This window comes from Ovis aries, chromosome 20 (genome assembly GCF_016772045.2).
Source record: "Ovis aries strain OAR_USU_Benz2616 breed Rambouillet chromosome 20, ARS-UI_Ramb_v3.0, whole genome shotgun sequence".
Lineage (NCBI taxonomy): Eukaryota > Metazoa > Chordata > Mammalia > Artiodactyla > Bovidae > Ovis > Ovis aries.
The window spans coordinates 31712164-31735696 of record NC_056073.1 but is presented as its reverse complement, the minus strand read 5'-3'; the positions used below and the strand labels follow the sequence as shown (position 1 = coordinate 31735696).

Here is a 23533-nt window from a genome sequence, read left to right as displayed (position 1 = left end):
TTTGCTTAACCCAAGCTCATGAAGATTTTCTCCTATATCTTCCTCTGAAAGTTTCATAGTTCTACATTTACATTTTTATTTATGACCCATTTAGACTTATTTTAGGGGATACAGTGTAGGGTTTACACTGAGGTTCATTTTTTGCACATGAATGTCCAATTGCTCAAATAACATTCATTGAAAGGACTATCCTTTCCCTGTTGAACTGTTTTTGTACCTTTGTCAAAAATCAAATGGCTATATGTAGGTAGATCTATTTTTAGATTCTATTTCACTGCCCTATGTGTTTATCCCTTCATCAATATCATGCTGTCTTGATTTCTGTAGTTTTACAGTGAGTCTTAAAATTGGGTAGTGTGGTTCTTCCACAAGTGTCCCTCTAGAGTCATTTTCCTTTTATCTGTATAAGTTTCTTTGGCATTTCTCTTAAAGGAGCTCTTCTTATAATGAATTGTCTCAGTTTTCCTTTCATCTGGGAATGTTTTTATCTTACCTTCATTCTTGAAGGATATTTTCACTGGATATAGAATCTGTGTTGACCGTTCTTTTCCTTAAGCACTTCAAAAATACTATTTTACTACCTGCTAGTCTCCATAGTTGATGACTAGAAATCCAGCTACTTGAATTCTTCCATGAATACAATGCATTCTTTTTCTCTGCCCATATTTCTGTTTTTCCACAGATACAGACTATCTCTCTACCTCTCTAAGCCACCTGGTCCATTCTTAAACTTTCAGGCAGAGATCCCTTTTGTGGGTCCCCTGCAAAACAGTTATTTCCTTCTCATATTTTAGGTAATAGATTAAAACACTTCAAATGTCCATTATTTTATCTAATTCCTCTTCTCTGGTCAAGCCTTAGACCAAAAGGTCATCCCTAAGGATGCTTAACTTATCTGCCTTCAGACTATAAGGTTTGACGTGAAACACATAACATGAAGCCAAATAAGGAAATCCTCTGGGTCTTTTTTTTTTTTAATTCAAGCTCAGAAATACTTCCTCACCATCCTGACTTTAATACTCTCCAGTGTCATGTGGTAAATATTTCTATCAATTTTCACTTTTCCCTTGAGTGACCCATAGCTTAGAACATGGAAGTAATTGAATGACATACTGTTTCACCTTCTCCAGAAGACTTTCTTGATTGATCTTGGACATGCTTTCTCTTTATATCTTTTAACAGACGCTCATCACTGTCCAAGACAGTGTGGAGTGCAAAATGTCACCACAGTCCAGTTCCTCAGTTCTTGGGTATTTCCATATAGTGTGATGTGTGCGAGCTGTAAATGGCAGCAAAATCTTTTTCTCTGCTCCTTTTCCCATTGTTTGAAGGACAGAACTGATGTTCAGCCAGAAGACATAATAGTTGCTAAAATATTGAAATGGTTCAGTGCCATTTGGTTCAGAGCTGCCTCTCTGACTGTCCTTCTTGCTATTCCAGTTATCTGACCCTCCCCTGGGATCTCCTGGCCCTCTCTCATGACGCCAAGCATTCAGAACAGATATCAGGTAATGCTGGATCAGGTCTGGAGACTCTGCTCCTCCAAACTTCATGTGACCATTAAAATGAAAACCTTCAAACATTCTCAAAGAAAACTCACTGGCCTCCAAAAAATACACTTGAAAAACAAGATCTAGAAGTTATGCTGCTGCAAGAGAAGCCCTTTTAGACACTCAAAAATGAGAATATAACTTGATAATGATACAGTCTCTATTCTGAGATATAGTGTGGTGTAGAGAAAAGAGCTTCAGAGCTAAGCATACCAGGATTCATTTCTTAACTCCAGTGATTCCAGCAGAGTGATTTGGGCAAATCTCTTAGCCCCTGCGTTTCAACCAACTTGAACAGGCATAATGATACCTACCTTACAGTGTCATTGAGAAAACTAAATGACTTGACTAAATGCCCCAGTTCAATTTCTAGTGTATAACTTGCCTTTATCCTTTCCAGGATCCTTCTGGACAAAACTCTATCTGTTTTAACTCTAGCTGCCAAGCATTGCTTTCATTCATGCTCTCCGTTCTCAGACAGCTTGTTAAATAAACTCCAGATTCCTACCAATTATTCTCTCTCATCCCATGTTGCATTTACAACTAAATCATTCATCCCAGAATACATTAACTCATGTGTAAATATGTTATACAAAATGTCCAGCCATACTTGTCTGATGGGTGGGATTCCACAAAATACCCAGCAAAGGGGCAATAAATTCGGGGTTGTAGGTCCTTCACCAGCCGAGCCTTGTAGTTCAGGAGTTTCTTCCTTTCTGTTTTAATGAACTGGGCTTTCCATTCCTCTGGAATGACAGGGTTTGGATTAGAGTCTCCTCTGTTCAGAAATCAGAGAAAAACAAAAGCTCTAGTAGAGAAATCTTTCAGGAGATAAAAATTGACAGCTGACACTCAGATGTAGACCAAAACTCTGTCATTAGTGGCTTTATTTTGCAAATTTCATTTGGTTACTAGGAAACTGTTCCTGAACTAGCCAAAGACACTGAACCCTCTCCTTGTTTATGGCAATTCATGTGGACCTAGCTGAATACACAGGGTGGCACGTATAGTTGTACCTTGCATACATGTACATTTTAAGAGCACTGTAATTCTTGTATTGCTTAATGCTCTTCTAACATAGAAATGGCTTTGCTATCTGGGTGGATTATAAATGCAAAGCACATTTTTTTCCACCTTGGGGGTGTGCAGTGGTCAAGGGCCTGGATGTTGGAGTCAGTTAAGACTTAGGGTCAAAACGCAGCTCTACCACTTAAATTCTTTAAGTTTGTTTTCTCCTCTGTGAAATGGAATCGTGATGCCTACCTCACAGTTTGTTCATTTGCTCATTCATTCATTTGCTCAGTATTTATTGAGCACCTCCTATGAGCCAAAATAGTTCAAGGCATGGAGAATATAATGATGAACAAGAAAAAGCAGTTCCTTGCTCTCATGGAGCAGTCATTCTAGTGAAAGATGCAAATAATAAATAAGTAAATAAATTTATTTCAAACAGTGATGACCTAGGAAGAAAGTAAAATAGGACCATGGGCTAGAGAGAGGCTGGAGGGGGTTATTAGACAGGACAGTTAGTGAAGATGACATTGGAGTCATAGAATACAGATAAACATAGAAGAGGAATTGGCCACTGTGTGGAGGTCAGGGGTAATAGCACAGGCAGTGGAAACAGCACATGCAAAGACCAGGGCATGGATGTACTTGGCGTATTGAGTCTGAAGAACAAAAAGCAGGCCAGTATGTGCTGACATTGGTCAAGCAATGGGGATACAGACAGTAAAGGAAGTTGAGAATTTAGGCAGGGCCCAGAGCATGTGGGACACTGTGTCAGGGAACTGCTCCTCCTCCTACCGCTATGAACATCTGTTGAACACAGACAAGGAGACAGAAAAAAATAAAAGTTATCCATAAGCTAGACCTGATCTCTATTATCATTTAATTATTAACGTTCTGGTATATTCCGGACCTTCTTAAATATATGTGCACATGCAAACACACACATACACATACCCACCTAAGAATGACATTCTGGGACTTCCCTGGTGGCTCAGTGGTAAAGAATCCTCCTGCTATCGCAGGGGACACAGGTTTGATCCCCGGTCCAGGAAGATCCCACATGCTGTGGAGCAACTAAGTCTGTGCGTCATAACTACTGAGCCAGCACTTTAGAGCCCAAGAGCTACAGCTGCTGAGCCAAAGCACCGCAACTGCTGAAGTCCCCATGCCTAGAGCCCATGCTCTGCAGTAAGAGAAGCCACCACAATGAGAAGCCCATGCACCGCAACTAGAGGGTAGCCCCAACTCACCGCAACTAGAGAAAGCCCAGGCACAGCAACGAAGACACAGCACAGCCAAAAATCAAATAAACAAATCTTAAAAAAAAGGATGGAATTCTGCCAGCTACCTTTAGTAGGTATATGTTGCCTCCCCAGTCACATTGTTAACCCACTAAGGACAGCACTTCCCCTCTATATCTCACATGGTGACACATTCTGGGAAGCAATGAATACAGACTTAAGAGAAAAAAGGAACTGTACAAGGCTTTCTTCATATTGCAAGTGGGGCATTTCTGCCACATCATTAAACAGAGATTGCTTAGAAAACATATGCATTTATTAAGTGAACATATATTAAGCACTTTCAATCCTAGTACTGAGCAAAAGTGAGAACAAAATGTACCACTTACACACCCTCCCCCATCCCAAACCTAGCACTACACTTAGACCCAGAGCAGAAGCACTTCTTCCTTGGATTGCACATTTCTTCTAGCTTTGAGATATAACTGATGTGTAATTTTACATAAGTTTAAAGTACACACCACGGTGATTTCATTGCATGCATGCATGCGTAATGATTACCACAATAAGGTTAGCTTATTACCTTCATCACCTCATTACCATTTTTCATGTTTTAGAACACATAAGATCTGCTCTTTTTGCAACTTTCAGATATAGAGCACAGCGGTGTTAACTATAGTCACTATGCTGTGCATCACATCCCCAGAACATATTCACCTTATAACTGGAAGTTTATACTCTTTGACCACTATTTGCCTATTTTCCCTGCCCCCCAGACCCCCATAACCCCATACTTTAGAGGGGCTTCCTTTGCCCCATCCCTCCCTGGTATGAGCATTCCACCAAGCCAAGGGCATATGCCTACCTCAAGGTGCCCACATTCTATCCTGAACCTCATACCAAGAGCATTTAAGCCTGGATTACCAATGTCAGACTCTCCCTGTTCTGCTCTATGGTCTACATCAGGAATCCAATTGATCCAAATGATTCTTTTTCTTGACTTATCCTGAGATGCTCCCTAATCCTCTTAGTGTTTCTTTCATGCCCCATCAGCACACTTTGAGCTGGGAACTTTAGTCTGTAATCTGTGATTTGCAAGTCTGGTTTCCCAGTAAGATTGTAAGCTTCTTGCAGGGAAGAACCATGTTTTAGTCATCTTTGTATTGATTTGCAAAGCGTTTAGCAAAGTGCCATGCCTGCTCCCTGGCATCACTTTGAAATAAAGTATTACCAGTAAACTTTCCACCACTGAAAGTCATCGGAAAGCCTGATGCTCCTCCAGCAAAATCACTCATCATTAAATCAACCTTCATAGGCAGCCTTCCTCCATTGGGTCTGGTGCAATCCACTGTATTGAGTATTTTATGACCTGTGGAAAAATTACATGGCATAAATACTCAAGGTGAAATCTTGGACACCATAGTTTGAAATCCTAGGCCAACAAAATCAAACTCCTCCTGACTGATTTGGTTGGTTCTGGATGAGGATAATAATCTTGATTCCCTTCAAGATCATAGATAGACTACTTTCCTTAGCCAACTATCTTCAGATGTTGAGCTCAAATGATGCAGGGGGGAAAATAACCAAATCAACACAAATCTCTCAACCTTTTGGAAATTCTATTTAATGACTGTTGGAGTAAAGCCATCTTCTCACATGAAAAGCAGAAGTGTATGATTACACTTCAGACTTAAATTGAAGAAAGTAGGGAAAACCACTAGACCATTCAGGTATGACCTAATCAAATCCCTTATGATTATACAGTGGAAGTGAGAAATAGATTTAAGGGCCTAGATCTGACAGATAGAGTGCCTGATGAACTATGGAATGAGGTTCGTGACATTGTACAGGAGACAGGGATCAAGACCATCCCCATGGAAAAGAAATGCAAAAAGGCAAAATGGCTGTCTGGGGAGGCCTTACAAATAGCTGTGAAAAGAAGAGAGGAGAAAAGCAAAGGAGAAAAGGAAAGCTATAAGCATCTGAATGCAGAGTTCCAAAGAATAGCGAGAAAAGATCAGAAAGCCTTCTTCAGTGATCAATGCAGAGAAATAGAGGAAAACAATAGAATGGGAAAGACTAGAGATCTCTTCAAGAAAATTAGAGATACCAAGAGAACATTTCATGCAAAGATGGGCTCGATAAAGGACAGAAATGGTATGAACCTAACAGAAGCAGATGATATTAAGAAGAGGTGTCAAGAATACACGGAAGAACTATACAAAAAAGATCTTCATGACCAACGTAATCATGATGATGTGATCACTCATCTAGAGCCAGACATCCTGGAATGTGAAGTCAAGTGGGCCTTAGAAAGCATCACTACGAACAAAGCTAATGGAGGTGATGGAATTCCAGTTGAGCTATTTCAAATCCTGAAAGATGATGCTGTGAAAGTGCTGCACTCAGTATGCCAACAAATTTGGAAAACTCAGCAGTGGCCACAGGACTGGAAGTCAGTTTTCATTCCAATCCCAAAGAAAGGCAACGCCAAAGAATGCTCAAACTACCACACAATTGCACTCATCTCACATGCTAGTAAAGTAACGCTCAAAATTCTCTAAGCCAGGCTTCAGCAATACGTGAACCACGAACTTCCTGATGTTCAAACTGGTTTTAGAAAAGGCAGAGGAACCAGAGATCAAATTGCCAACATCTGCTGGATCATGGAAAAAGCAAGAGAGTTCCAGAAAAACATCTATTTCTGCTTTATTGACTATGCCAAAGCCTTTGACTGTGTGGATCACAATAAACTGTGGACAATTCTGAAAGAGATGGGAATACCAGACCACCTAACCTGCCTCTTGAGAAATCTGTATGCAGGTCAGGGAGCAACAGTTAGAACTGGACATGGAACAACAGACGGGTTCCAAATAGGAAAAGGTGTACGTCAAGGCTGTATATTGTCACCCTGCTTATTTAACTTGTATGCAGAGTACATCATGAGAAATGCTGGACTGGAAGAAACACAAGCTGGAATCAAGATTGTCGGGAGAAATATCAATAACTTCAGATATGCAGATGACACCACCGTTATGGCAGAAAGTGAAGAGGAGCTAAAAAGCCTCTTGATGAAAGTGAAAGAGGAGAGCGAAAAAGTTGGCTTAAAGCTCAACATTCAGAAAACGAAGATCATGGCATCCAGTCCCATCACTTCATGGGAAATAGACGGGAAACAGTGGAAACAGTGTCAGACTTTATTTTTGGGGGCTCCAAAATCACCGCAGATGGTGACTGCAGCCATGAAATTAAAAGACGCTTACTCCTTGGAAGAAAAGTTATGACCAACCTAGATAGCATATTCAAAAGCAGGGACATTGCTGACTAAGGTCCGCCTAGTCAAGGCTATGGTCTTTCCTGTGGTCATGTATGGATGTGAGAGTTGGACTGTGAAGAAGGCTGAACGCTGAAGAATTGATGCTTTTGAACTGTGGTGTTGGAGAAGACTCTTGAGAGTCCCTTGGACTGCAAGGAGATCCAACCAGTCCATTCTGAAGGAGATCAGCCCTGGGATTTCTTTGGAAGGAATGATGTTGAAGCTGAAACTCCAGTACTTTGGCCACCTCATGCGAAGAGTTGACTCACTGGAAAAGACTCTGATGCTGGGAGGGATTGGGGGCAGTAGGAGAAAGGGACGACCGAGGATGAGATGGCTGGATGGCATCACGGACTCGATGGACATGAGTCTGAGTGAACTCCAGGAATTGGTGATGAACAGGGAGGCCTGGCGTGCTGCAATTCATGGGGTCGCAAAGAGTCGGACACGACTGAGCGACTGAACTAAACTGATGATTACATTACATCATAATATGTCAATGTGAAAATAAAACACTTAATAAAGGCAGTTTTGAAGATGTTCAGTTCAGTTCAGTTCAGTTCAGTGGCTTAGTCATGTCCGACTCTTTGCGACCCCATGAATTGCAGCACGCCAGGCCTCCCTGTCCATCACCTATAGAGGAAATATAGAGTATCTGTTCCCTTATGAAAAAAATGTTTGCACCTGTCACCACAGAGTATGTTACTGCTAATTTTTTCTCTGAGTGACAGATTTTCTGAGATTTTCTCAGTGAAAGTCCATTTTCCTAAGACAGGGATAGAATATACTATTTCTTATGGAAAATGAAGAGGGAAGAAGAAGATGAAGATAGGATGGAACCTTGGATAGCTATCATTATCCTTCCTACCGAGAGTATGTTTCATTTTTCATTGCTGATGAAAATAAGAGAATACCTTTGTATTCCACGATAATGCAAGTGTCCATTTCAGGATGAACGCCATCCATTAGGATCATGAATCGGAGATTTTCGTCTACCTGGAATTTAACAATAAAACCAACAACTGTTTATGTCAGTTTGGCTTTTTGTTCAATATTTGAGTAAATGATCATCTCTTCTGGAAAGAAATCCCTTTTATTCAGAATTGGATTTATTATCCAGTAAAGTCATGCCATTGATTTATGGAGAGAAAAGCCACCTTTTATTTTAGCTGAAATAGAGATTTATACAGTAATACATACTTACATAGTACTACATATGGAAAAAGTAAGCCATTGTTTCTTCAGTATTAAAGCAACTACCTCACCTAAAATTTACCCCCAGAAAGTATAACTGAAAAGTGTGGAAAAAACACTGATATCTGACCTGCTGCCATATTCCAAATGGCACTACATTGATATTAGTCAACTGGACACCACTCTGATTCAGATTCCAAAATACAGGTCTTTCTGTTTTTCCAACATAAATGGGGATATCTGGTCTTCTCCCAGCAAGCTTCTTCAGTGTGGGGTAACTAGGATCAGAAAGATGGGAAGTTTGAAAGGTGAAAACACTGGATCATCTAATGTAAGAGACAGTTTGCCCTCACACCAACATGTGGACCAAGAAGAAAGGAATGGAAAAACCAGACCTCCCCAGAGTCCAAAAAACAGGGTTTTTCCTCAAGGTTGACTGTAACAATGAGGGGAATTTCCTAGCAGATTCCTCTTTATTGGGAAAACATATCATATACCACAGCTTGTACATCAAACCAGGAGTGCAAATTCCATTTTCCACACTGATGCTGCTTTGAGCAAGGGTAGTTCTAACAGAAGGTACAAAGTGGAAAACTCCTGCTGAAGAGGTTTCTGGCTGAAGTTCTCCAGAATCTTCATTTTTTCTCACCTCTCAACCAGCAGCTCCCAGTAAAAGAAAGGTCTTGGTCATAAAACAAGGAGAACCTGTGAATTGCCCATCATTAGGGGTACTTTTTCAACCGTCAACAGATTGATAGCCACATGGTGGCACGTGCTACTGCTAAGTCACTTCAGTCGTGTCCAACTCTGTGTGACCCCATAGATGGCAGCCCACCAGGCTCCCCCGTCCCTGGGATTCTCCAGGCAAGAACACTGGAGTGGGTTGCCATTTCCTTCTCCAAGGCATGAAAGTGAAAATGAAAGTGAAGTCGCTCAGTCGTGTCCGACCCTCAGCGACCCCATGGACTGTAGCCTTCCAGGTTCCTCCGTCCATGGGATTTTCCAGGCAAGAGTACTGGAGTGGGGTGCCATTGCCTTCTCCGTAGTGGCATGTAGAATGAATGATTTGTCCTTAAGGAGAGTCAGTTACCAGCTAGGCAAGACAGTAAAATTTAGTGTAGAAGAAAACAACATTTACCATTTGGAGTAATTCTAACTCAGTATACAATTAACCATCTGAGCACTTTTGAACATCTTCACAGATTGTCAACTCTCATTTCTGAGCATTCATTACATCAAAGGATTATATAATACTGTGGGGTGTGGCAAAACATGAATAATAAACAAAAGGCTGTTTAGGTAACTATTATATGTCAATCATGGTGTTAGGCATTTTCACTAGTATTTTATTTATGGTCTTTTATTTCTTCTAACCAAAAAAAAAAAAGCTCTATTTTTTTTTGTTTTTAATAAATGAGAACACATACTCAGAAATATATGGCTAACAAATAGTAAATTGGTATTCAAATTCAGGTTTTCTGATCCTAAACTTAGTGCTTCTTCTACTAGAAGGCAATTTCAACTTAAATGAATATGCTGTCTGGTTTAAGAATCAGACTTGTGCATAGAGTATAATATCAGGCGAAATAAGATGTTTAATAATAAGAAAAGCATAAACAAAATCAGCATATCAGCACTTATTAATTACATTTAATAACTCCTCATTAACTAATATTCAAGTTCCAGACCTATATTAAATAAGTAGAATCTGGAGGGGAAAAAATCAGTATGTTTTCTTCTTTAAAAACAAAGGCTTCAAAAAATCAAGGATTCTCTGAATAAGTCTTCAATCTCTGGGTTAACCACTTAAATCTCCTACTTTAAGAGCCTTTAGGAGTTAGGATAGGTTATTCTAAAATCAATGTTTATTGCTTTGTGATTTTTAAATTGTTGAAAATTCTCACTGGCATCTCTAAATATTATTCATTATGACACTCATGTGTGCTGCTGCCAAGTGGTTTCAGTTGTATCCTTCTTTTGGTGACCCTATGGACTGTGCCTGCCAGGCTCTTCTGTCCACGGGATTCTCTGGGCAAGAATACTGGAGTTGGTTGCCATGCCCTCCTCCAGGGGGTTTTCCAGACCCAGAGATTGAAACTGCATCTCTTGTATCACCTACATTGGCAGGCGGGTACTTTACCACTAGCACCATCTGGGAAGCCCAATATAATACTCATATATTTACATGACAAATCACATTTATTTGACTAATGACTGTTTTCTAAAGTACACTGGGCTTTCCCCCTTGCTTCTCCCTTGGTGGCTCAGACGGTAAAAAATGCAGGAGACCGGGGTTTGATCCCTGGGAAGATCCCCTGGAGTAGGAAATAGCAAACTAGTCCAGTATTCTTGCCTGGAAAATTCCACGAACACAGGAGCCTTCTGGGGTCACAGAGTCTGATACAACTGAGCAACTAACACACAGGACCATGGGCATCTTTGAACAGGTACTATAAAGCAATCACTTAGTTTGTGTGATACTGCTTTCTCTATACAACCTGCATAAAATTAGTTCCACATGGTGTTATTACACAACGCATGAACCCAGAACTTTCATAATTCTGCAGTTGTACATCTTTGGTTCCAGAAGCTTGCATGGATCAAAGGTATCACGCAGTCCATAGCAGATTTTTAATCATAGCACAATATTCCAGTGGGTGATGTTCAGTTTTTGTGTATTGCAGGTAATTTGTTACTAAAACAGCTAACTACTTAAGTTTTAGTTTCCTTAGAGAAAAGAGAGAACATATTCATGCCTTAGAGATCTCATATGCTTTCAATATACTTTCAATAGAAAAATCAAGGGGCCGGTCAACCAGCAAACATACTTCCCCTCATCATGGACATTTCTATCAAAGAGTCTCCTTCATTTGAACTTTGTTGCCTAAAGTCCCAGCACAGAAAAATAAGGTGAAACTGCTTCATGTTAGAACAAGTGGGCAGGGCTATACGTTTACATTAGCACCTGAGAAGCTGTGACACAAACTTCTAAATAACGATGAAGAAGGAGGACCCTAAAATGAAGCCAGGGGTTGGAAATCTGACCCCATCTCTTCTGGTAACTATTCATTTGCAAATGGCTGTGGTTTTATAAATTCAAGCTCCTCTTATTCCTTCCTGTTGATTATAAATTCAAGCTCCTCTTTCTCCTTCCTGTTGATGATCTGAGTTAAGGAAGTTTCAGTTCCTATCCTTAGTATCACACAGCTGTGGTTTCAATAAAGGATGAAGTGAACTCAGGGTTCAAAAGGTGGGAGCTCATTGTTGAAATGCTATGAATCAAGAGTTGGCAAACCACAGTGACCTGCTGCTATAATCTATTAATGCTTTTTACCTTTTTAAATGGTTGAGAAGGAAATCAAAAGAACAATCCTATCTGGTGATCCATGAAAACTTTATGATATTCACATGCCATTGTCCATAAATCAGATTTATTAGAAGACAATCAGGCTGACTGAGGACCATTTATGGCTGCTTTTGTACTACAACAGCTGAACTAAGTCACTGTAACACCAACCATATGGCTTGTAAAACCGAGAAGAGTTACACCCCATGTACTGGTCCCTGCCATAAAAGTTGAACTGAAAAAGGGAGTTGACATTGACGATCCTTAAGCCTAGACTTTTAGCAAGTAGCCTGAGGGTGGGAAGTGAGAGTGTGGAGAGTTATTAACTCCTGTCTTCCTCCGACAATGGCCCCTTTTGCATTTGTAATGGTATAAAGCCTGAAAATATCTTCCCTCATAGCTCAGTCGATAAAGAATTTGCCTGCAAGCCAGGAGACCTGGGTTCGATTCCTCGGTCAGGAAGATCCCCTGGAGAAAGAAATGGCAACCCATTCCAGATTCTTGCCTGGAGAATCCCACCAACAGAGGAGCTTGACAGGCTAGAGTCCATGGGGTCGCAAGAATCGGACACGACTTAGCAACTAAACCACCAAAGCATGAAAACAATCTAAACATTATGCTACACAAACATACACATTTATCCAAGTTAGTTCTCTTCTCATCAGCCCCACTGAATCGGCCTCCAATTGAGCAGGGATCACAAAAGAACCTGAAAACCAGTGATGCCATTACTGCAGCATTTCCTTCGGAGTTCAGTGCTCAGAATTCATTACCTCAGGTGGTCTGAGTGCATGTGACTGATGTAAATGAGGTCCGCTTGGCACAGCCTCTCCAGCCAATCAGATGGAGGCTCATGCAGTAACCACCATCCTCGGGCAAAAGCAGGACCCGTTAACCAAGGGTCAAACACCATCCTCTTGTCCCCCAGCTTGAGGTCCATGCAGGCATGAGTAAGGTATGTTATCTGTCAGAAGACAGTGAGAATCAGATTATTGAGTCACCATCAGTCAGCAACAATGAACTGGCCTGGTTAGTGGACAAGTCACGTTGGAGAACTTTGCTCCTGAGCATGTTCAGTGAGGTGGGGACCTTTATACAGAAAACAACTCCTGGTACACGTCACTACTTTGTTAGGAAAGAAAAGCTTGTGGTGGATTTCAGGTGTCAAACCAATTGATTCATCCAGCTCTACTCTATCTAAATTAGCTCCTAAATGCTTATTTACAGTCTGCACTGCAGAATATCTTTTGCCATCAGTCCTTCAAAGCACAAGTTACAAGGAAAGGCAGTTAGAGATGTGATGGCAGATACTTGGGGATTTAAATGCCAGACTGGCTGGAAATAGCCACTGAATGAATGATGAATGATTCTTGATGGGTTTGAGGCAGGAGACAGGTGGGCCCTGGCTGGGCGGCTGGAGTCTGTCCCCTGTGGACAGATACTCCAAGACAAAGATAATAGCAGGAACGAGGAGAAACTGAGCCCTGTCCAGATAAGAGGTAAAAAGACCACGTGTTCTTCATTCTTAAGGTCAAGGAGACCTTCCAACTACATGCGCACAGGGAGGCTACTCAGAGGTCAAATAGGGAGGGGACACCACCACATAGTAAGTGATGTGAACCTTCCCATAGCCTCCTCACTAGAATCCACCTTGGCTAAGAGATGCAGGGGCACACATGGGAGGACCCTGAGATGAACCAAACACGACTCAGAACTGGGCAAAGCAAGACGACTGGCCAAAGGAAACCCAAAAGAAATGCCCATATAAGTGATTTAAACCACCACAAAGGCATGACTCTTTCTCTCTGAGCCCTCTATCTATTCACATGTACATCTTTCCTCCTAATAAAGACTTTATCTGTTTCACTACTTTCTGTCTCTTTGTTGAAATTTATTTCTACAAAGCAGACAAACCAGGGCCACTGGACCTCGTGGTCCAGGGGCTAGGATTCGGCATTCTCACTGCCGCAGCCTGACTTCAATCTCTGGTCGGGGAACTGAGATCCTGCTTCGAGCTGCTGCAGGTGGAGGCCACCCGACATCGGGCTGGCATAGCCACGCAGGCTAGAGAAACAAGCTTGGGAGACTTTCTCTTCTAACTTGCCTGCTGACTCACTCAGGGAGTCAGGGTCCTCTGAGAATGGCTATAAACAATGACTTAGAAACTGGCACAGACTCGAGGATTCTAAATTAGTGCTTTACTCCCTTCCTCTGATCTGACACAACCATCGGATAAAGGAAAACACCCAGCAGCAGAGAAAAGGTGGTAAAAACTCCAGGGTGAGAAGCCAAAAGAGAGGTTAAGGAGAGGTCAACAAATCAAATACAGGTGATTATGCCTATTCTGGATAGGGTACCATTTGCTTCCTCAGAAAAGTAACAGCCCATTTCCACAAGCTTCCCAGATAATATCAGAAAAATTTATTTTGGATTGTTTAATTCTCCCAAACCACCAAAGCATTTTCTCTGGAGGAAACTCTTTTAAAGGTAGGAAGTGCACAAGGTTTGTAAAGATCTCAGGGCAACATGCAGAGATAAGACAACTGGTCATTTCATCTGACAGTGATTCGGAATCAAGGGAAATTTCTGAATTTCTTCAATAGTTTTACATGACTGTCCTTTGAGACCTCTGCTAAAAGTTTTTCTGCTTTTTTTTTTTTTTCCTGGATATATTATCTTGTAATCCCTGCCAAGTTCTGGGTGTTTCTAAAAAATTTGCTCAAGAGTTCAGGATAACTATACTATTAGTCCTAAGTAGCCACATCCAAGAATATTCAAGGTAATATAATAACATATATATATATGTGCGTGTGTGTGTATCTTAGTTTTATTTTTGTTTTTAAGATAATTATAATTTAATGTTTCCTTACCTGCACTTCCCCAAAAGCCAAATCTTCAGGAGATCTGGGCTCTGAATCCCAGGGGTTAGGAGGATTCAGCTCTAGAAGCAAAAGTTCATTTTCTTCACTCTCTTCCACAACTAGAACCAAAGGGGAACGAATATGAATTAATAACAACAACAAAGTGAAAGTGAATTCACTCAGTCGTGTCCGACTCTTTGCAACCCGTGGACTATAGCCCACCAAGCTCCTCCGTCCATGGGATTCTCCAGGCAAGAATATTAGAGTGGGTTGCCATTTCCTTCTCCAGGGGATCTTCCCGACCCAGGGATCGAACCCAGGTCTCCCACATTGCAGGCAGACACTTTAACCTCTGTACCACCAGGGAAGCATAATGTTTAAAAAGCATCACTGAAATAGAAATGTATGGCTCAGGTACTCAGAGTACAAAAATCAAAGGAAATCAGAAACAAAAAGCAATGCTAATTTAGGTCAAGCAATATCTACTGAGATGAGGGCTAAAGACTGACACCCATTCATTTCTTTTATTCATACTACACTTAAGGAGCTCATGGAATTTCAGGAATGTCAGGGATGTTTTATGTCTTAAGCTGAGTGCTGGGCACATGGTGCTTTCTTATTTTTATATCTTTTAAATATTGTTTAAGAATTTAAAAGAAGCACATTAATTAACATTTTCCTAACAAGAGTTATCAACTTATTTAATAGCAAAACACAACTGGCTTTCTTAATAAAATCAGAAATACACAAAGGACATTTAATATCACCACTATTATTAAACTGTGTCCTTGAAAATGCAGGCAATACAATAAAGATACATTCTATTATTATTTTCAGGCTATATCATTGCTGGAAAACAGTGTCATGAAATAGAAAGAGTGCTGGATTTGGAAACATCAAGGTGGGGATTGTGACTGGGCTGCTTATTATCAACATCCTGGGCTGCAGGTGCCTGATCATAAAATAGAGGTATGACACATACTTCATAGAGTTGTTGTAGGCAGTAAACAAAATAAGAGATCCAACAGTGTCCAGCACTATGCCTGGCACAAAGAAAGCATTTAATCAATAATAATATTATTATCACAATTATTTTATCCTCAAAGAATGAAGAGTTAAAGAGAAAGCTCAGTATTGACAAGACTATATACTATAATAACAACAAATATCAACTCAAAAGTACAAAGTATTATGGGAGATTCTCAGAAAACTGCATTGATACCCACTTGTAAGGATTTTCCTTCTTTAGAATTGTTCTCTCTTAAGAAAAGCAGGAAGAGAAATGTGTGTGCTCAGATGCTCAGTCGCGTCTAACTCTTTGTGACCCCATGAACTGTAGCCCGCCAGGCTCCTCTGTCCATGGGATTTTCTAGGCAAGAATACTGGAATGGATTGCTACTTCCTACTCCAGGGAATCTTCCCAACCCAGGGATTGAACCCATGTTTCCTGCATCTCCTGCATTGGGAGGTGGATTCTTTACCACTATTGCAACCTGGGAAGCCCCAGTTATTAAGTAACAGTTATTAAACAGCTTTAATATTCTAAGAGAGGGTGAAAAAGGAAGGGCCATCTAACAACGGTGCTATGCAACTGGTTATTTAAGTATTCTAGTTTATTATCTAGTTTATTAAAGACACAATGAGAAGCTTCCAAGCAGCTAAAAATAGAATATCAAAGAGAGGACTTTTAAATTTAATAGCAATGGAAACAATTCCAGTGGAAAATCTGAATATATGCAAATATAAGATGAAAAAGTTCTACCACCGAAGAAAACTGGCAAACACGTTTGGAAAATATATAAGCATCATACTTGAGAAACAAGCTTAATTTAAAACAACAGTGATGCTATCTTTTTATTTAAATGAGAAAAGTCTGAAAAACTAAGAATGCCTCAAGCTGGTAAAGTATGAGGAGAAAGGAAAGCTTATTAACTAGTTAGTTGGAACAAAAACTGGGTCATTCTAAAAAAATAGACTGTAATGCAATACATATTAAAGAATGGATGAATGAATAATGGACTCATTCATTCATTTAGGACCTCAAGTAAAGAGGACGAGGTTAACCGTATTTTTTAGTTCATGACACATTGTACTCAGTCCAGGCAAAGCTACTTACTTACTTATTTATTTACTTATTCTCTTTATCTGTTTCTCATTGTTATTTCTCTCTCCTCTCCTACAGGATTACCATTTAAATGCTCGTGCAAAGTATGCATTATATTTTATGTGTGCATTTTAATTCATATAAATGGTACTGGGTCTCCAGTCTCCTTCTTACTCTTTTTCACTCAATACTCTGTTTTTAAGGTTCTTTCTTGCTGCCACGTGTACGTCTAGTCCACTTCCTCTAACTGTAGATTAGTATTCTGTGGTTCACCACATTTTACTGATTCACCCTCCTTATGATGGACCCACAGACTCCACTACCACAAGATTTCTCTGGTGCATACACAGAAGCGAGACTGATGGATCACGGTGTATGGGCCATAAGCCTCCTCTGGCTAGTCACTGTCGGATTATTCTCTAGCACAGCTGTACCGGCCACACTTCTGCCACATGCATGAAGATTTTCATATCTTTATATCTCTGAAAATGTTCGGCAGTTCCTTGGTTTATTTTTATCAATAAAAAAACCCTACAGTAACATCTCATTGCTTTGGTTAGCAGTTTTCCGATAATTAACGAATTTAAGCATATTTTCATATGCTTATTGACCTTTGGGGATTCTTCTGTAAAATGCTAGTTGATATCCATTCTTCATTTTCGTATTGAGCTTCCTATCCTTTCTTGTCAATTTGCTTTACTTAAGTGAATGGCAACCCACTCCAGTATTCTTGCCTGGGAAATCCTCTGGACAGAGGAGCCTGGCAGGTTACAGTCCATGGGGTCACAAAGAATCGTACAGGACTGAGTGGCTTAGCCCTTTCGCTTTCTTCTTATATGCTAGATCATATTCCCCTGCTGGTTGTAAATATTGAAAAATAATCACCCAAACTATTATATGTCTTTGTCTGTGTCCTCCATTTAGCAGAAATCTTTAGTACTGATGAATTCATATTTACCAGGGTTTTGTGTGTGTGTGTATAGGTGGGGGGTTGCCTCTTGAGCTGTATTTTTGAAATGTTGTTTGTCAGGAAGTCACCAATCTCTAGGTCACAAAGATATTCTATACTTCTTCCGTTACTTTTACAGTCTTACCTTTCTCATTTAGGTTATTAGTCCCTGTGGAGCCCATCTTTATGTTAAGGTGTACAAAATGTTAAATATGGGTAAATACATTAATTGGGTGTATGTGTGAAAGTCGCTCAGTCATGTCTGACTCTTTGCAACCCCATGGACTGTAGCCCATTAGGCTCCTCTGTCCATGGAATTCTCCAGGCAATATGCTAGAGTGGGTTGCCATTTCCTTCTCCAGGGGATCTTCCTGATCCAGGGATCAAACCCGGGTCTCCCACATTGCAGGCAGACTCTTTACTGTCTGAGCCACCAGGGAAGCGGCCCCAAAATACAGTAATTAGTCATACCCTTTAGCCAGTAATGCAACTCTCTTACAAAAACAACTCCAAAAACAGAGAAGTTCTTAAGCATAAAGACCACAGTTTTGGTTTTGAAGGCAAAAAAAAAAAAAAAAATCTGTAAACAGCATAAATGTCAACAGCAGAGAACTGGCTCAATAAACTAATGTTTAACGTAGGCATACTTAAAAGCATATATATAGAGAATCTGATATATTCACAAGACAAAAACAGGATACAAAAATAATATATAATTATAATTAGTTATAAAAGTATGCCTAAAAAGATGACTAAGATGGAGCTAGATTGAAAATCAACAAAGAAACAGAAGACTTGAACAACACTATAAACCAACCAGACCCAACAGATAACACTCCCCCCAAATACAGAATACACATTCTTCTCAGGTACATGTGAAATATCTCCACAAACCAGTACAAACCATATGTTCGTAGGCCATAAAACAAATGTCAATAAATTTAAAAGTTTCAAGTCATATATAGTATGTTCCCTGATCACGATGAAATGAAATTAGATACCAATAAGAGAAGAAAGTTGGAAAATTCAGAAATATGTAGAAATAAACAATATGCTTCTAAATACAAATGGTTTAAAGAAGCAAATCACAAGAGAAGTTATAAAATACTTTGAGACAAATAAAAATGAAAACATAACATGCTGAAACTTATGGAATGCAGCTAAAACGAAAATTTATACCAGTACACATCTGTAATTAAAAAGATCTCAAGTAAAAAACCTAACCTTCCATCTCATGAAATTAGAAGAAGAGGCATAAACTAAACCCAAAACAAACAAAAGAAAGGAAATATTTAAAAGAGCTAAAATAAACGGAGTTGATACTAGAAAAATAAGAAAAAATGAAAACAGGAATATGCTCTTTGAAAAGATTAACAAAATTTTCAAACCTTCAGCTAGACTAATAAAAGAGAGAAAGGGCTCAAATTACTAAAATCAAGAATGAAAAAGGGGATGTTACTATCAACTTTACAGAATAAAAAGGAATACAAGGAAATATGATGATTATTATACATCAACAAATTGATAATCCAGATGAAATGAGAAATTCCTAGGAAGAAACAAATTAACAAAACTGATGAGAAGAAACAGAATACCTGAGAAGACCCATAACAAATAACAGATTTAATTAGTAAACAAAAACCTTCACAAACATTAGTCTGAGCCTAGATAGCTTCACTGGTGAATCTGACCTAATGACTAAAGAAGAACCAACACCAGTACTTCACAAACTCTTCCAATAAATAGAAGAGGAGGGAACACTTCCCAACTTACTTTATGAGGGCAATCTTACTACCCTGATTCCAGGACCAGACAAAGACATCTCACAAAAGGAAAACTACAGACCAATAGTCTTGACAAATTTTGTTGTTGTTGTTTAGCTGCTCAGTTGTGTCTGACTCTTTGTGACCCCATGGACTGCAGCCCACCAGGCTCCTCTTTTTTGCCTAGGAAAGAATACTGGAACAGGTTGCCATTTCCTACTCCAGGTGATCTTCCTGACCCAGGGATCAAACATGTGTCTCCTGCATTGGCAGGCAGATTATTTACCGTTGAGTCATCTGGGTGGGAATCCTTACAAACACAGACATAAAAATCCTTAACCAAATATTAGCAAAACAGTTTGGCAATATAAAAAAGAATTGTAGCCATGACTAAGTGGGGCTTATGCCAGCTTGGTTCAATACAGAAAAAGCCATAGAGGCATAAAATAGATTACTGATTGCCAGGGGCTAAAGGAAGAGGGGAATGGAAGTGACTGCTAATAGTTATAAGGTTTCTTTTGGGGATGATGAGAATGTTCTGGAATTAGAGAGTGGTGGTAATGGCTCAATATATGAAAATATTAAAAACCATTGAGCTGCACACTCTAAAAGGGTGAAAACGAAGATCATGGCATCTGGTCCCATCACTTCATGGGAAATAGATGGGGAAACAGTGGAAACAGTGGCAGACTTTATTTTTTAGGGCTCCAAAATCCCTGCAGATGGTGACTGCAGCCATGAAATTAAAAGACGCTTACTCCTTGGAAGAAAAGTTATGACCAACCTAGATAGTATATTCAAAAGCAGAGACATTACTTTGCGGACTAAGATCCGTCTAGTCAAGGCTATGGTTTTTCCTCTGGTCATGTATGGATGTGAGAGTTGGACTGTGAAGAAGGCTGAGCGCCGAAGAATTGATGTGTTTGAACTGTGGTGTTAGAGAAGACTCTTGAGAGTCCCTTGGACTGCAGGGAGATCCAACCAGTCCATTCTGAAAGAGATCAACCCTGGGATTTCTTTGGAAGGAATGATGCTAAAGCTGAAGCTGCAGTACTTTGGCCACCTCTTGCGAAGAGTTGACTCATTGGAAAAGACTCTGATGCTGGGAGGGATTGGGGGCAGGAGGAGAAGGGGACAACAGAGGATGAGATGGCTGGATGGCATCATGGACTCGATGGATGTGAGTTTGAGTGAACTCTGGGAGATGGTGATGGACAGGAAGGCCTGGTGTGCTGCGATTCATGGGGTCGCAAAGAGTCGGACACGACTGAGCAACTGAACTGAACTGAACTGAATTATCTCTCAATTAAAAGAAGGAGGAGAAGGCTGGGGAGGAAGGAAGGGGACCTCGGTGACAATTGGAAGAAAAGATACCTAAACAGTGGTTGTCTTGAGGTGATGGGAATATAGGTGAGCATCTTCTTTCTTCTACTTTCCTGACTTCTTCCTTTTTTAATGATGATCATATCCCATGAAAGAGAAGGATGGCTTGGTCTCATGTGAACTGAGATTATTCAGTTTTATGATTATTACAAATAACAATTTTTTGTGGTAGGGAATCACTACAGCATTGGTAGCACTGGACTGAAAAGTGGACTTGGTTAAAATTTTCCACTCTCTCCACATTTCCTCACTGGGGCAAAAGCTGAAAACTTCAGTGCATCTTGTTACCACCTGCCCTCCACTGGCCTGTTTGTCACCTCTGGCCAGAAACCCTCTACATCAGCTTCCACCTTCGATCTATGTTCCATTTGATCAACTTTCTGCTGAGTGGGCAATCCCTTCCTCTTGCTCCAAAGGTCCAAGTCACAGAGGAGATGTGTGGATTATTCAAGACATACATTAAAAAAAAGTCTTTTTCTTTAATTGGAGTATAATTGCTTTACAATGTCATTCTAGTTTCTGCTATACGAGGAAGTAAATCAGCTATATATATATATATATATATATATATATCTTGCTATATATATACATCTCCCCTCCCTCTTGGACCTCCTTCCCACCCCACCTCCAATCCACCCTTCTAGGTCATCTCAGAGGACCAAGCTGAGCTCCCTGTGCTAAAGAGAAGCTTCCCACTAGCTGTCTATTCCAAAAGACTTAGAGGTTTTGTAAAAGCCCTTAAGCAGCTATAAATTTCTGGGTTACATACTCATTAAGTTGATAGTCTATTGTCCTCTAACTTACACAGTTTAATAGTTTCAAACCTTTGCTTCTAACCTGTTTTCTGCCAAATAAATTTAACAGTATTTGTATAGTGCCTGTTACTAGCTTCTGTTAACAAGCAGTCTGCAGGTTTCCTAAGCTAGCACAACAGACATGGAGTGGCAAAAGAAGCTAGTGGTCCAGGCATCCTTTTGAGGGATGGGGGAAGATGCACTTGCCGTCAAAGAAATTAGCAACTTACCCCAGAATAACCTGCTGTCACATCTCTTTGGGGGTGATCGGGAAAGGACATGCACCTCAGTGACACCTCTACTCTGGGAACTGGGAGAATGCCTTGGCAGGCCACACCCTTCTTTAAAAAATGATTAGGAGTTGGTCTCACCAAGACATCTAGACAACAGTGGCCCTAGTATCCTATCCCATGTACAATAATTTGAGCCTGAAAAAGATTCTGAGCTGGTGTAAACACAGTTTCCAGTCTGGAGGTCCAGGCAGGAAGCCCTCCATTTAGCTCCCTTCACAGATAACCAGTGTTAAGACTGCCCTCATCCACAATGCTTATGGATATACATTTCTCATAATTGTGTCATACTATATGTAACATTTATAATCTGCTTTTTTGCTTTATCTATAAAAAAATCTCTAATTATTTTAATTCCTTCAATAGTATTACTTTTAAAACACAGTGGAATTATTTTTAATGTTTTGATTGTTTTCAGTTTTTCTCTTTAGATAGTATTGCTATGAATGAACATTTTCATACCTATATCTTTTGACATATCAAGGATTATCAAGACCTTAGGACACAGCCTTGGATGTGGAATTGCCGGGTCAAAGGGATGCATATTTTTCAGTGTGTTAGGAAACTCAGTGGAGAGTTTTAAACAGGGGAATGACATGAATTAATTTTGATTTTTAAAATATCAGCCTTGTATACCTGAAGGGCTTCCCTGGTGGCTCAGACAGTAAAGAATCCACCTGCAATGAAGAAGACCTGGGTTCGATCTCTGAGCTGGGAAGATCCCCTGGATGAGGGCATGCAACCCACTCCAGTATTCTTGCATGGAGAATTCCATGGACAGAGGAGCCTGGCAGGCTACAGTCCATGGGGTCACAAAGAGCTGGACACGTTTGATCAACTAAGCCCAACACAACACAGCATACCCGAAACTAACACAACATTGTAAATCAACTATACTCCAAGATAAAATAAACATTAAATTAAAAATATATACCAATCTGGGTGCTATAAGCAGAATGAACTGCAGGAAGCAAGCACAGAAGCAAGGAGTCCAGTCATGCAGACAAAAGATGACTCTTTTTTATCCATCTTTGATTCTCTTCATACCCAGGACAACGGTTTACACCTGGCATGATCTCGTCAAATGCTTACTGAACAAGTGAAGGAATAAACGAAGGGACCTTCTGAAGAAATTCTGTTTAGAATTTTCAGCGTTAACTATATTTTTAAAAGACTTAACGTCCACAGGTTAAAATCAGAATGTAACCAAAGCTTCAAGTGAAATTGGAAACAAGTTGACAAGAAGGTCCCCAATAATAACGACAGAAGAAAACTTTGATCAATATGGAGGAGATTTACCTAGTTCATCTTGACAGAAGCTGCCTGGAGGGTTGATGTACTTCATGGTGCTCACATCCAACTTCCAGTTGTGTTTTGTGCATCTAACAGACCTGGATGAAAAATTGTCCTTAGGTTTATGAAATGGTGTGAATAAAAATTAATCTTCTTGGGCTTACATGCATTATAAACAACTACAGTTGGTTGAACACAAAATTCATGAGAGGAAAACTTTAATAGCTAAAGCTCAAATATCCAAGGAAATATAGACTAATCATCAGCAGGTAATTTTAAAAGTGAAGACAGGGCTTCCCTGGTGGTTTAGTGGTAAAGAATCCGCCTGCCAATGCAAGAGACACAAGTTTGATCCCGGATCTGGGAAGATCTCACAGGCTGAGGAGCAGCTAAGCCTGTGTGCTGCAATTATTGAACCTGTGCTCTAGAGCCCAGGAG

The 23533-nt window shown here is 40.1% G+C and overlaps 1 protein-coding gene across 15 annotated transcripts in view; it reads right to left on the bottom strand.

Moving 5' to 3' along the window:
- The window catches only part of LOC101106806 (cytidine monophosphate-N-acetylneuraminic acid hydroxylase), a 304828-nt gene that overhangs the window by 21507 nt on the left and 259788 nt on the right, over window positions 1–23533 (bottom strand). For 14 of the 15 annotated variants that reach the window (XM_060403435.1, XM_060403432.1, XM_060403434.1 and 11 more), the window contains 7 exons: window positions 23102–23193; window positions 14529–14638; window positions 12432–12622; window positions 8443–8590; window positions 8033–8114; window positions 5034–5171; window positions 2161–2296 (listed from right to left, as the gene is read on the bottom strand). In XM_060403435.1, the coding sequence (XP_060259418.1) occupies window positions 2161–2296; window positions 5034–5171; window positions 8033–8114; window positions 8443–8590; window positions 12432–12622; window positions 14529–14638; window positions 23102–23147 (851 nt within the window). In that variant the 5' untranslated portion in view covers window positions 23148–23193. The remainder of the gene's footprint in view (window positions 1–2160; window positions 2297–5033; window positions 5172–8032; window positions 8115–8442; window positions 8591–12431; window positions 12623–14528; window positions 14639–23101; window positions 23194–23533) is intronic. The other variant, XM_060403438.1, reaches the window with a different exon arrangement.